General features: G+C 36.1%; 2 protein-coding genes across 2 annotated transcripts; one reads left to right on the top strand and one right to left on the bottom strand.

The window, feature by feature from the left end:
- The first annotated feature begins 1,813 nt into the window (after window positions 1-1,813).
- LOC142611221 (GRAS family protein RAM1-like) lies at window positions 1,814-5,453 on the top strand. Its single transcript, XM_075783272.1, is given in 4 exon segments — window positions 1,814-2,342; window positions 2,345-2,670; window positions 4,327-5,404; window positions 5,407-5,453. Coding segments are annotated over 4 exon segments (1,980 nt in total).
- A 1,553-nt stretch (window positions 5,454-7,006) lies between these two features.
- On the bottom strand, window positions 7,007-14,770 carry LOC142615321 (membrane-anchored ubiquitin-fold protein 4). Its single transcript, XM_075788060.1, has 4 exons — window positions 14,560-14,770; window positions 14,001-14,231; window positions 8,414-8,584; window positions 7,007-7,358 (listed from the first exon to the last, which is right to left on the bottom strand). Exons 2-4 carry the CDS (start codon window positions 14,128-14,130, stop codon window positions 7,303-7,305), a joined length of 357 nt encoding a protein of 118 aa, XP_075644175.1. The 5' UTR covers window positions 14,131-14,231; window positions 14,560-14,770; the 3' UTR covers window positions 7,007-7,302.
- Between the last annotated feature and the right edge of the window lie 1,017 nt (window positions 14,771-15,787).

Raw genomic sequence — 15,787 nt, 5'->3', positions numbered from 1 at the left:
GATCCTGAGGGTGAGCTGCCAGGTGACAATGGCGAGGGTGATCGTGAAAAAGGCGAAGGAGACTGCATAGCTGGCAAGGGACAACGTCCGGTTCTCAAGGGAGAGTCGCTTGGCGAGGAAGAACTAGATTTGTTTCTCAAGGGAGAGCCGCTTGGCGAGGAAGAACCAGATTTGTTTGTGTCTTCCATCTCCGTTTTAGTCTTCCATCTCCGTTTTAGGCTCTACATTCCCAACAAACACAAAAAACAAAAAACAATTTCTTCCATTAGCACAAAATGGTTGAATTTTTAGTTTTTCAATTTAACAAAAAATCTAAATATCCTGGATAAATCAATGCAGCAATAATAAGGATCTAAGCACACACGTCTCAACAATCAACATAACATAAACTGAAAATACATGAAAGTCTCAACATTATTATTGCTAATGGACAGTAAATTTATATCGATAGAACTGCAATAGTAATCACATAATTTAACATTATGTTAAATGATATTTATTGAAACAATTGTTCATCATGCATTTACTAATAATAGAAAAATTATCAAATTTGATTAGTGGTTGTTCAACAACAAATTAATAGATTACTAGACTACTGATCAATGGCATTTCAACAACAAATTAATAAACTACTAGACTACAAATTAATGGACTACTTATCAGTGGTTTTGAAAAGTGTTCAACAACAAATTTGATCAATGGCTGTGCAACACCCATCTACTACTACTAGGCTACTATCTCTAAACCAACAACAAATTATGAAACACTTCAACATAGTGGCTGTTCAACAACAATGTGACTATATGAAAACACATCTCATAGCAACCTCAACACTTCAATGCTCCTTGAAACAAACATAAACCACCAGAAATTTCCTATTACCAAAAAAAAAAAAAAATCGAGAGAGAAAAACTGACCGTGAGGGCGTGATGAGGCGCGGCTGCGTGCTGAGGCACTAAGGCGTGAGGGCGTGGCTGAGGCGTGGTTGCTTGCTGAGGCACAAAGGCATGAGGGAGTGTGGCTGCATGCTGAGGCGTGAGGGTCACTAAGGGCGTAAGGGTCACTAAGGGCGTGAGGGCGTGATGATTGATGAGGATTGAGGCATGCTGGCATGGCTGAAGAGTGACCGAGTGAGGCATGGCTGGCTGCGTGATGACTGATGAGGCAGTGAGGCTTGATAAGGGGGACTGATGAGGCAATGAGGCGTGATAAGGGATTGAGGGGAATTGATTGAGGCAGTGAGGCGTGAGGGAAGGGAATGAGAATATGAGAAGACTGATGAGAGGCGGCTGGGGCTAGGCTGGGTTAGTGAGTAGTGAGTTAGGGTTTGCAAATTAGATGAGATATATATATATATATATATATATATATATATATATATATATATATATATATATATATATATATATAGGGGGTTTTAAGTAATATCACATTACCGGGTTTTTTACGGGTCTGGTTTTCGGGTCGAGTTCCGGGTTTTTTTCATAAAACTCGAACCCGACCCAGACCCGCTTCGAATTTTTTTTAAACCCATACCCGACCCTATTTTTTATTGGGCCGGATAAAATCCAGCCCATTAGGGTCAGGCCGGGTATCTACAGGTCAGATCTAAATTGCCATCCCTAGAAGTTAAAACTAACAAAGTAAGAGCTAGGTCATAGAAACCAATACTAAAAAAAATTAATTAATTAATTAATAAAATCTCTCCTTTTTGAAGAGCTGAATATTATACTAAGAGTACTTTTGGCTTCTGGGTATTGAGCATATTTGCTCTTTTAGTTTTAGGTATTAAAAAAAAAAAAAAAAAAAAGGGATGATGAGTTCTCTTTGTGGAAGCATGGGTTCACTCAAACGTGAGAGCTCAAGCACGAAACTCCCACCAACTTCATCAATTGAGTCAGTTTCAGAATCTAAAAAAACGTCTACTACAACTCTATCCAATGAGTTGGGACTGAATAGTCTAAGTCTAACCACAACATGCCTCGACTTTCCAACCCTCAAGTTTGAGTTGGATGGAGATATTGAAGTGCAATCACCTGACAATTCTCTATGGGAGTCTTTTTTCTCTGATCAATTGGATGGTGATTTTATGATCTCATCACCAGTGAGGAATTTGCAATCTCCACAAACTTCAACTTACAATTACAATTACAACTATGCTCAGGCAATGCAAGGTCAGAGTCTCTCAGGGTGCTCTCCTCCTCGCTTATTGTCTCAGATTGGTCCTTTTAGAAGCACCAACAAAGGGAAGGGACTAAGCCCACTTCATAGGGTCTTTAACTCACCAAAAAATCAGTATATGCAGCCAGCTGAGGGCCTTTCACTGCCAGCAATTGAGGATTTTTGGATGATTATATTGGAAGTTCATCACACTGTTTCGATATCCCAAACATTGTTCCAGCAGTGGACGGCTTGACAATCTCCAATAATTCCTCCAGGTTTTGTGGTTCGGTGAGCGAAACATCAAGTCTAGGAGGTTCTCAACTGACCCAAGAGAGTGATACTTACCAAATGTCCGGCTCTATTGCAAGTGGACCATTATCAGAACTGTTGCAACAAGATCGCCACCAAGACAATCAACTACAGCAGAAGCAGACACAACAGCAAAAACACTATCAGCACAACCTTAACCATAGCTTGATGGTACCTCAATCTGTTGGCTCTGAGCAGGTGAATAATCTCTCTCATTAAAGTGCAATTTCTGTTTCCTTCAAATACTGTAGCATGCTAACATTTTTAACCTTAGAAAAGAGCAATAAAGATACCACAAGCCACCGTGTCAAAGACCTTTTCCAACCGAGATGTTCTAGGTTAGGTTTTGTTTGTTTTAAAGTAAAATATTTTTAAATGTTTAGTATGACATCTAAAATTTTTCAAGTAAATGACTAATTAAAACTAGCAACTCAACCACCAAACATACTAGTGCCGAAGCTCCAGTGATTAGAATGTTGGAACTAGTCGCCGAGGCAGTGTTTCCAATGCCCAGATCGCTAGCGACAATCCCTAAAACGATCTCTGGTCATTGGACTGCTGGCATCGGTCACCAAAACAACCGTTTCAGCCTTTCCACTGATTAGAAAGCTAAGGTCGGTCACTAAAACAGCATCTCTAGCCATCAAACCACCATCACTGATTGCTTGCACGAAGGCTTTAGCCACCGGCCTCACAACCTAGCCACTATATAGGGAAAGGGGAGCCCTTTTGTGTTTTTTTTAATATAAATATTTTACCAAATTTTCAAAGGTAAAATATTTTACAACTTTTTAGAAAGGTTTTTTTCAAATATTTTACAAATTTGACCATATTTTACATGCAAACAAACACTTGAAAATTATATAAATATTTTATTCTAAAACAAACAAAGCATTAAATCATGTTTCATACTTTTTTAATTTGAGCATCATAGAGTCTTGAGTGGACACAACTATCCGAAATCAAGATCACGAGTTTTTTTGATAACATACTAAATTATCTTTTGTCCCAAAATTTAAAATAAACTAGTAAGTTACCCGTACGATGCACATATAATATTGTAATATTTTATATAAAACGGTTTTGGAGAATATTCTATATGTTTTATAGCATAATTGTTATAGAACTTTATTAGTAATGAGTTTATCATAAAAAGTAACAATTATAAATTGCACACACATATCCATTATAATTATTCAATTGAAGTAATGAAAAAAAAAAAACAATTTCGAGGAATATTATAGAGTAAAAGTTGATATAGAATGTGTCTTTCTCTTTCTCTTTAATTCTAAAACAAAACATACATCTCAAACACCCACAGTCAATCACATTATTTACAAAACCCACAAATTCACAACGTTCAACCTTAACATCAAAATCGTAACTACCGTTGTCACTCAATATAAAATGCAAACCCCTCTTCCTTGGTTGTAGCCAACTCATACTAGTTAGGATTAGATGAAACAGAAATGTTAAAACAGATAAATGTCAATGAAAGATTAAAGGTAAATAATATCATTTTTGGTCTTGTATGTATTTAACATAAGATGGCATGAAGGACTATGAGTATGTATGTATAAAGAGGTAGAAGTACAAAAGGTGAAATATTGAATCAAATGAAACATTGAATCAAAAGATACAAAAAATATTTATTTTTTTATTAGAAAAGTTTTGAAACATTGAATCAAATTAAACAAAAAGTCACTAATAATTTCTTCTTGTCTCTGATGTGGTACTTGAGAATATTTCAGTTTTCTTTGCATAAAATATACCACTTAGCAGAAACCTTATACTTTCTCAAATAAGATCTCTACTGTATATATTATTCTTATGACTTGTCTATTTGATCCACAGGAACAAGATAGTGGGCTTCAACTAGTGCACTTTCCTCTAGCTTGTGCTGAAGCAGTTGCCAAAGAAGACTACATGCTGGCAAGGAGATATGTCCTCCATCTCAATCGGGTTGTCTCACCTCTCGGCGACTCAATGCAGCGTGTAGCGGCCTGCTTCACTGAAGCCCTAAGTGCAAGACTAGCTGCCACACTTACCACCAAACCCAGTACCTCCAGTTCTAGTACTACTCCTCCAACACCCTTCTCTCCTTTCTCAACAAACACACTAGAAGTCCTCAAGATTTACCAAATCGTCTACCAAGCTTGTCCTTACATCAAATTCGCTCACTTCACCGCAAACCAAGCTATATTTGAGGCCTTTGAAGCCGAAGAACGTGTGCATGTTATAGATTTAGATATTCTTCAAGGCTATCAATGGCCAGCTTTCATGCAAGCCTTAGCAGCACCACCCGGTGGAGCAACATTTCTTCGGATAACCGGCGTTGGATCCTCCATAGAGTCGGTAAGAGAGACCGGTAGGTGTTTAACCGAGTTAGCTCACTCTCTTCACATCCCATTTGAATTCCACCCGGTGGGTGAGCAACTCGAAGACCTTAAACCCCACATGTTTAACCGAAGGGTTGGTGAGGCACTAGCTGTGAATTCAGTGAATCGTCTCCATCGTGTGCCTAGTAATTCTCTTGGGAATTTACTAGCAATGATCAGAGACCAAGCTCCAAACATTGTCACACAAGTGGAACAAGAAGCAAGCCATAATGGACCATACTTTTTGGGCAGGCTTCTTGAGGCATTGCACTATTATTCAGCAATTTTTGACTCATTGGATGCCATGTTCACACCAGAATCAGCACAGAGAGCCAAGGTGGAGCAATACATATTTGCACCTGAGATTCGTAATATAGTGGCGTTTGAGGGTCCCGAGAGGACGGAGAGGCATGAAAGGTTGGAGAAATGGAGGAAGATAATGGAAGGGAAAAGGTTCAAAGGGGTGCCATTGAGTGCAAACGCAGTGACTCAGTCGAAGATATTGTTGGGTTTGTATTCGTGTGATGGCTATAGTTTGACAGAGGACAAGGGTTGTGTTGGCAAGATAGGTCAATTATTGCAGCTTCTGCATGGCGATGTTGATCGAAATCATCTTTTGCTTTTTCTTTTTTTTTTTTAACGTATGTGTGTGTGTCATGGGGCTTTTCCTTTTGTTTGTTGTTTTAAAGTTTTTTTTAAAAAAAAATATTATTAATTTGTCCATGTAAAACAATGCATAAAAATACAAGAAAAATGCCAAAGGAAGGGGAAAGAGGAAGGAGAAAAGGAAAGATATGTGGAAAATGACCTTAGGGATTATTAGGTCGATATTTATTTTATTATTTTTATATAATATTACCGTTGAATATTGGTGTGAAAAAAATGATTTTTTTATTGCACAGAAGAGGCTACCTCCAGAAAAGTGGTTCCCCGTACCAGATGGCGTCGCTACTCTTGGACAATAGGCTTATCGACCGGTGGTAAGACACTGAAGGGAATTTTTGTCTTTTATTATTTCTTAAAAAGTATCTTTCTTTTTTCGCATAGGTCAAAGTTCAGCTCGTTTTCTACTTTTGGGCCTAACTTCACTTAAAAGTGAAAGTTGATGAGGCCCAAACAATTCCCAGTTTTCAGGCATCAAAAATTGAGAAGGAAATACGTATCCAAATACCGAAATCAAGGAAGAAAGACTTGGGTGCCAAGTACCAACTAGTCTCTCAGTACCGTAGTACCAAGGACCTGGGCCAGAATCTAAAATCAAGAATATGAGTATTAAAAGAAGGGAGATGTTTGACTTAGGTTGAACCCAAAAATATATAAAGAATTATAATTAAGCTTCTTTGCGTACAAAGATCAAGTACCCAAGCATCTTATTCTTACTTCATAAGTCAAACCATTTTTTTCTCTTCTTCCCTCTTGTTGATCATGATTCATGCCCTTCTTCAAGCCAGAATTTCTGGACATTTCCTCTTTTGCAAATGCTTGTTTATTGTTTTTCTATAGAACTAATGGCCTGTTTGGAAGTTTAGAGAGGGAGGAGAGTAGAAGAGAGGAGAGTAGTGGGGAGGAGAGTAAAGTGAAATAATTACCCTCCACCTTGTTTGGATGTTTTTAAAATTAGTAAGGGAGAGGGAAGTAATTAGCCATTCCCCTTATTTGGATGTTTTTAAAATTGAGATGGAGAGGAGAGGAAATGATTAAATAGACAAATTTACCCATATTTGAAAATAAATTGCAATATTGGTCTATGATTAATTGGTTTGTAATTTTGTTAATTTAAAAAGGGTAAATTGGAGAATTCATTTGGTCAATAATTTATCTACTCTACTCTCCCTCCAAATCTATCCAATTTGGGGAAAATAAAAATGAAGGGTTAGAGGTAGTTGAAACTCTACCAAACCCCTCCAAATCCCTCCCCCTCCTCCCTTAAAAAACTTCCAAACAAGGGATTTAAATTACTCTCCCTCCCTCTACTCTACTCTCCCTCCTTTTTTAAACATCCAAACAGGCCATAAAGACTGTAAAACAGCTAGGGATGCTACCAGCTTTCCCTTTTTTTCAACCAATTGTTACGATTATTGAATATAGATTTCAGATTTGTTAGCCTGAGCATGCATGTAAATTGTCAGAACACCAAGGCCATCTTCAGCAACATATTAAATTGTGAAACACATTAAGGCTTTTATATATGTTAATCGAATATGTAGGACTGCAGCTACCAAAATACATCAAACACGCATTTTATAAAATGCAAATACATCATCATCACCGACATGCACTGTTACACAGGAATGCCCTCCAACAAACATGTAACAATGAGGGATGGGGACTGTTTCACAAATTATTTTGTCTTTCCTGCAGCTACTCATCTCTGTGGCTTAGGAGGCCTTGAGAAGAACCCCAAGGCAGCCTCACAAGCTTAGTGCTGAATCAAGACGGACTCACTTACGAGTTACAATATGGAACATGAACAAAAACTTTTTCTTGGGACATCATCAACCTTCTTTTCTGTTCAGACAAACAAACAAACAAATAACTTTCAGCAGATACATAGAAAAGACAATCAGTACTTTGATGTCTTATAAGTTCTCAGTCGCATCAATGCTTACAATATGAGGATTAGGATTTTAATATCTGACTTGATGTTGGTAGATATAAAGTCACCACATAAATCACAGAAAGTACAATTGTATTCTTCACTTTTATTAGTTAACTACAATGCATATTAACCATTTTCAAGGCTGGCAATGAAGACAAAATTTATGATTTTCAGGGTCCAAGACCCCTTCACCAACATGATCTGTTCGGGTGATAGGTCAATATGAAACCAGGCCCAAACCGACCTGTGACCCTTACAGGCGATCTTCAAAGTTTTTACCCAATGTGTATCACCAACATACTAGTCTGAAAGTGCCTTGGTACAATGATGCCCATAGGAAGGGTACAGCCAGATCACAGATAATGAACACCCACTTTAACGATTCGAAAAAACATTCATGATGCCAACTCTCATCTAAAAGTAACAAGGATGGACAAGAGCCAATGAGCTCCAGCTCAACTGGCACCTCCTTCCCTTGCAAGTTTTAGGCGGATAATGTGGACAAGGGTTCAAGATCTATTGGATGCATATGTAAGTTTTCAATAAATAAACAAAAAGTGTTAAGGACAAGAAAACTCATTTATAGTTTTATACTGCAAGTCTGCAACAAAACAAAGTCAGAATGAACCTTTTTTTGTGTGGCTAAAGTGGGTGTCCAGGTCTCTTCTAGCACCAAACTATTCCCTCAAGTGTGTATAGTCTCCCGTCCCACACACTAGGTAATTATAAGGAAGAATCCCCAAGGGCCAAGGTTCTGACTAGGAGATTTGAACTTAGAACCTCACAGATCACATGAGACCTAGGAGCTACTAGAACAACCCAAGAGTAGGGATGAACTTAGAAGAATGCGTTACGTATTTAATGCCCAAAGCTAAAAAAATAAAAAATAAAACCATTCTTTGCCAATAGAACATGAATTACATAATCTGGAACTTATAGAACATGCATATATCCAGAAAACTACCTGTTTTTGCCTTTGCTAAAGATGGCTGCACAACAGCATGCATGGTGATAACTCCTCTTGGAAGCTCACCAAAAGGTACTCTACACTGGCCGACAGTCTTGTTGTTTTCCAATACTTTCCCAGCATTTATCAGCTTTATGTCATTTGCTCCCTTGGGTATGATTTTCTTATCTGAGACATACCAGAAGACATAGGTCCAATGTTAAAAGAGAAAAAACAGAACGCCAAAACAATAAACAAAAAATTAGAAGGGGAGAAAACAAGATGAGAACAATTTGGTACTCAAACTATCATGTATAACTTTCTTGTTTGACAATATGATAATACCAAATAAAATCAGAACTAGTCCACAGAGGGGAACCACGTCATGATTCATGTCCTAACTAACTGAAGACCAAAACCAATTGTTACTACATGGCCCCATTACTTATGATTTGTGGTCTATGGTGTTTGGTCTGTTTGGAGTAGTTTGGGTTATGCCTCAGAGTGTTTTGGCTTTGTTAAGGTGTTGGAAAGGGATATTTGGTCGACATTGTATGGCTGATGTTTTGGGGTGCTATTCCATTATGCTTATGTGGATTACTTGGAAGGAGCGTATTAATCGCATGTTTAATGGGATAGACGCCTCACCCTTGGATATGAAGATGCTCTCATTTCACACTCTGTATGTTTGGATGGCAGTATTAAGTCGTCATTCTTTCTCTGATTTGCTAGAATTTTTGGATTTATGTACTTTCATTTGATTTTTAACAACCCCTGTATGGTGCCTGTGTACTGTGGTTGTGCTGTATTTACTTTTCATTGAATAAAATTTTCTGTTTACCAATCAAAAAAACTGTGACCATCTACTATTCAATAGTCTATACTAATCATTGTTTGTTAAGTATCACCCAGTTGAAAGATGAAACAAGAATGATCCTCACAATACAATATTTTCAATCACCCAAAAAATATATGACTAGAATCACATTCACATCCAAGCAAGCCAGACAGACACATGACACAAGCGTCCAATGACTAGGTACACATAGGGTTTCAACACTGTAGTGACATGTCAATGCCTACCTTGCTGATCAGCTTTCCTTGACAAGACATGGCACATCTGGTGCTTAAACCTTAAAATTTTCACTATAAAACTTTATTTTGCAATGCTGGAACCCTTGGAAAATCATTTTGATGGAAAATCTCACACTGATTTTCTAGGTTCTTTTAATATATTTATATTTTAATTTTTTTAATGTATAATACTATGCATTGATTCTAATTACAATTATAATTTGCAACATAAACTTGGCAGCTAACATGGATGAAAGGAAATAAAAACCGGGAGCTTAATTGTAATAATCATAATCAGAACTATTAAGTAAGGGTATCTCTCATTCAAAGGGACATAGACTACTCAAGAATTTTACATTTCATTGATTTTACGTCGCAATTTCTAATTGAATAAAAAATTCATAAAATAAAATCGAAATCTACAAAAAGAAAAAAAAAATGAATTAATGAAATGTTGCTTGGTCTAAATTGGAAACTTGAGTAAAGAGTAGATCTTTTTTTTTTTTGAGGGGGGGGGGGGGGGTGTTCATGAGGGCCCTAACTTCATTTTCACTTTTAAACTACCAACGCACCAGAAATATAATTTTATTTTGTAAATTGTAAGTCCTAAATATGCTAGAAAAGAGGAGCAAACATAGGAGGCAAGGGTATAAAATTATAGTGCCTTTATCCCAAACTATTTGGGGACAGCTAGGATAAAATTCTTCGAAGATGCCAATGAACTCTGGTTCAAAAACCAATGGGATAGAGGGTGAGTTGCCTGTGTAACTTAACCTATTAGAGAGAGAGATTCTCAACAGAGATAAAAGTGAGTATAAAACAAGCGATGTCGTCCACTTCAAGCCGCTACAACATTCTCAAATATAGCCTACATGAATGCTAGAGGAAAGGGATTCTCCATAAGAAAATCTATAACAGGTTTCACCAATGCAATAGTCTTCTAAAGCTACCACATAATCCCCAGAGTCAATTTTTTCCATGTAGATGATGGGTGAGGCCTTAACCTGGTCAAGTCAAAAGGTTCTGCAGCATTTTGCCTCATATTTTGTTTTGCAAGAATCCCAAATTAGAAGACAATAAAAAGAGCAAAATCACAAGTTACCATTGTGATGCAGCACAAAATTCAAAGAAAAACGTGATACACAAAAAGAACCAAAGAAGAGCATTAAACCTAAGAATCAGCACCAAGCAGAAAAACCTAGAAACAGCCACCTGGAACCAACACCAAGCTATTGGAAGAACTCCAACAGAAATTTGATTTAATCAAAACCAGGTATAGCAATACTGAACCAGTGAACCTTGGGGCCTTTATATAGGATTCCCAAGCCAACCTTTTAACCATCAAGGAAAGAAAATGAAGTCCGAAACCAAGTAGGAATAACCAATTGCATTAAATAAAGAAAATTAAATAATTTCCATTAGGTCAACTGGGCCCAACTGGCATTGGGCCTCCAGCATCCATCCACAGAATCACTGGATGGGCTGTCTTCTTGCATTGATGTCCATAAACACACGCGATTGGAGGCCTACATCTGGTGCTTAAACCAACTAGGAGAGTAAGGTCATGCTCATTAATGTTTAAGGATAGCAAGACTAATGTCATATCAAGTGAGATCTCTGCAGCCATATACTATCCATGGTAATTGGCAGAAACAGAGGACCAAGATCACATGGTTATTAGTTAATGAATTTTACAAGGCAAAAAGCAGGATGACCAAACATATACAACACTATCTATTAAGCTAAAATATTCAATTCATGTAAATTTCATGTGGGCAACTATTACAAATCAGAAATCTAAGATCATGTAATTGATTTTGAGCAAACACAAATATATAGAAATATACCATCCAGTAGTGGGTTTATACCACCCAAATATGCTGCATTTCCAACTAAAATCATACAAAGCTAGAAATCAAAGTTATCAAACCTAGGTGAGCTTAGGCACCTAGTACTCTACACCTAGGCTTCCCCAAGGTCATACGAAAACATAACCTGGCCCCAATTACCTACCTAACAACCACATAGATGACTATCCTGAAACTAGCAGTGTCATCAAATCCTAAACATGGTTCATGTGCTATGTAGATCCACTAACTCACCAATTAGATGAACAGAATTCACTACGCTACATTTCACTCATAACATTTAATAAAAAATAAAAAATAAAAATCTCTCTTATTTCCAAAATTTTGTTTGTAATGAAATGAAACTAGTTAGCCCTACTATCAGTCTATCAAAGTGCTCCTCATATATATCAATCAAGGTTGTACAAAAATTTTCAAACTCCTATCAATCACATACTCACTACATTGTTAAAGATGAATTACAATGTACTTGAGGGTAAATGAAGGACAGAAGAAAAGGGGATTGGGCGTGATGGAGGTGGGTCCAATCAAAATTTAGCTTTTGTAGAACTATTAGGTAAACCCAAAAAAGATAAGCTCAACTTGCAAAGGAACCAAAAATATTGCCAGCCACTTTGCCATCACAAAAAGGAAAAAGGTAGGGTAACTAATTCTTTTCTTTTAGTAAGTAAGCTAATTCAAAATGCTAAGACTTAAAACACCTAATTTTTATAACTTCAGTTCATATATATGAACCACCCAATAATGCAACATGCACCACACTACATTTATGACAATAAGATCAAAACAGGACGGCATCCACTCTATTTTTGCAAAAACATATTTAAACTAAAATGGAAACCATTAGGGAGTTTATTCAAGAGTTGTTGCAGTCACATCAATCAAAATGTGGGATCCATGATGAATGAAATAGTATTTCTAGCTTAAATTGTAGGCAAATCATTAACCTTGAATTTATGATCACTATCAGACATACATGCAATAAACTGATTCCCAAAAAAGTTTAGAAGCTTTTAAACTTTTTTCATAAGATATGCCATTTGATGATATGAAAGCAACTAAATATGCAAGAGATACAGATAGAGAATGAACTACAATGTTTTGGAGCGGGAATCTTTTTTTTTTTTTTTATAACATAGGAGAACTTCACTCAGATTTGTTGCACATAATAGAGCATACTGTGCAACAATCCTCATTGTTAATCAAACTCCTATGGGCAACTAACCCCACCCGCCAGAACCAATTACTAGGTAATCCAGGGGCCCCTGACCGGCTAAGTAGTTTATCCTCATTATTACAACAATAAAACCTTAGTCCAAAAACATTTGGGACCAACTATGGATACTCAACATACTAGTAAAGGTAAACCATGTGTATTCTTCTCTACCATTATATCCAAACCAAAATCATAATCTATCACCTTTTTAATTAAGGTGTTAGTTTTTCCTGCTTCTGCTAGCATTATGTTACCTTGACTTGAATGAATCACTCTTCCTCACTAATGCATCAATCACTCTTCTTTGCACATAACTACAACATCTCAAGCGACTCTCCATATTTTCGTCAATAGGAGTCACCCCTATCTTTAAACAATTTTTTTTTTTTGATAAGTAGAAAGATAAAAAAAATATTTATAAGCCTATCTTTAAACGAATTTCTTTACTTCATATCCTATATTTCCCTTATTTCCACTTATTCATTTCAAAATTCTCATTTCAACTAGGATTCTTTTATGAACACATTGTTTCTTCATAGACCAACCATTCAATAACATATACCAAAGTTGGTCTTATAACAGCCTTGTAAAACTTTCCCTTTAACATAATAGGTATTCTATAATCAAACATAACTCTCGATGCACTTCTCCATTTCATCCACCCTGCTTTTATCCTATAATTCACATCACCTTCAAACTGTCCATACTTATGAATTATTGATCCAAGATAACGAAGCACTCGCTCTTAGATATCTCTAGACCATCAAGGTTTACAATCCCTTCATCCTTATTTTTCCTTTTACCAAACTTTTTGGATAGGTAGATGATAGGGGAGGGGGAGGCGGGGTTTGAACAACAGACATAGGACATCACAAAGAATGCCATTACCATTGGGCTATATCACCTAAATCCCCTCCTTTTTACTGAAGTTGCACTTCATGTGCGTTTTTTTAGACCTACTTAAGCTCAATCTTCTAGATTCTAAAGCCTTTCTCTAGATTTCCAATTTGGCATTTACTCCACGCCCATTTTCATCCACTAAAACTGTATCATTTAGAAGAGGCATACATGGATACACCAAGGGCCTTCATATTGAGTTGCTCTAGTAGTTCATCCATAACTAGTGCAAAGAGATATGGATTTAAAGTTAATCCTTGATGCAAATCTAAATGATTAGCAAATAAAATTCAAATATACTGGTCATCATATCTAAATTTGTTTGACTATAAAGGCATAAAAAATAATAATAAAGATCGATATACAAGAATCCATTTTTGATTTCAAAAAGATCTAGATTTGAGAGAAAACTTGTCCATCTTGTTCCATCAACCACAAACAAGCTTTTGTGTGACTCAATTGAAAAGCAATACAAAAATGATATGTTCTTCATAATCGAAAAGCAATTGTTCGAACTAAAATTGCAACACGCATAATTGAAGTCCCTGACCTTTTGGCCACTCTGACACAATTCTCTCCTTGACCATTGCTACAGTGGAGGCCGGCGAGTAGCGGAAGGGACCAATATCTGACCCATCGTAGATTCGGAACTTGAGCTCAACCAGTTCCTCCTCCGGCATTTGAGCTCTTCCACCAATTCAATCCCGTAAAGCGTTTCCGTACCACCACCCTTTCTACACAAACCAGCGGCCCAATCCGCCACGAGAAATCCAGAAAACCCCTACACTCAAATCATACAAAGTCAATTCTTTCGTGTGGCTAATTCAACAGAAATAAAAATAAATAACTAAATATACGACTCATTCGCTCAGCTGAGTTCAGCTCTGTACTCAATTATTCCAAAAAAGAAAAAGAAGCACAGTCCAAATTTTCTCTCCATTTCTGCTCTTAAATTTTCTCGCCAACCAAACAGAACAGGTCACCGACAAGACAGAAAGAAAGAAAGAAAGAAAGATAGGAAAAGCATAATTGTGACACCGATACAATAACCAACCCAACAATTATTGGATAATCCAGAAACGTTAAAAAAAAAGAAAAAAAAAAAGTACCTGGAATGAAAGAAAAGAATCGCGAGCTTTGCTTTTTCTCTAGGGTTTGTGAGAATGAAAGACCAGAGAGATTCCTAAGAGAGAGAGAGAGAGAAGAGAGAGAAACCCTAGAGTAGAGAAGAGTAGACCCGATCTTGATTGATTGACGCTTTGGTTTTGGGTTTTTCTTTCTTTCTTTCTTTTTGGGTTTTGGAAATTTTGTTTTATATTTATTCTTCAAGTACTGTATTATCGCCTTTTTCTTTTTTGCCCGAGTCTGTGTCTGGAAAGAAGAGTGAGATTTTGCGACTACGAATCTTTTTGTCAGTAAATACTAGTATAACAACTTTTGCTGTATATGTGTATGTGTTTGTCAGTAAAGAAGATGTTGTTTCTTTCACTGAATTTTTATTAATGACTGACAATAAAATAAAAAGTCGGTAATAAATCCAAATGAGATTGAGATTGTGAAAGTTATTGTATTTGAATCATTACTCATTAAAATGGTTTATTTTGTATAATTCACTTTATTGTTTTTAAGAAAGAGGAAAAAATAAATTTTACATTTTGCATCTGCCAAATTTTGACCATTCCTCTTGGAGTTTCAATTACAAGTTTGAACGGTCTCTCTCATCATTCTTTAAAAATAGGGTCGTAAACAGAATGAGTGTTAAGAGTTTAGGATAATTAGGCCTTGCTTAGTAGGGTGGTTAGAACTCACATTTTTAATTTTTAAATAATATTACACACTTTTTTACCTACACATATTTTAAAAAACTACAAACAACATTACTCAAATTCCTCTACCAAACGGACCCTTAATAAGTATACTGTGTTTGAAAGTATATTGTTTGAGTTACTTAGATATAACAATTTGTGTATGGATTTATAAAAAAATTATATTTATTAACTTTGGACTGCTAAAAATTAATTTTTTATTACAAAATAGATTGTTTATATTATCAATAACTTACAAATACTAATATGATATTTAAGAACTTTTACAAACTTAAACAATCTAAATATGTTACAGTTTCTTGTGGTCTGAGCTCAATGCTACATTAGGTTAGCAATCACATACAAGTGTAATTTATATATGTATAAATAAAAGAAAATAAAAATTAACCTCAAACTCACGAGTTTGTTTACAAACACATTATAATATTTGAGTTTTGCTCATCTTATAATTGAACCTAAACTTGGACTTAAACTTGACATTTGTTAAATAAATGAACATAAATAAAAAAAT

The sequence above is a fragment of the Castanea sativa genome, chromosome 1 (assembly GCF_040712315.1).
Source record: "Castanea sativa cultivar Marrone di Chiusa Pesio chromosome 1, ASM4071231v1".
NCBI lineage: Eukaryota > Viridiplantae > Streptophyta > Magnoliopsida > Fagales > Fagaceae > Castanea > Castanea sativa.
This window is presented reverse-complemented; position numbering and strand designations above follow the sequence as displayed.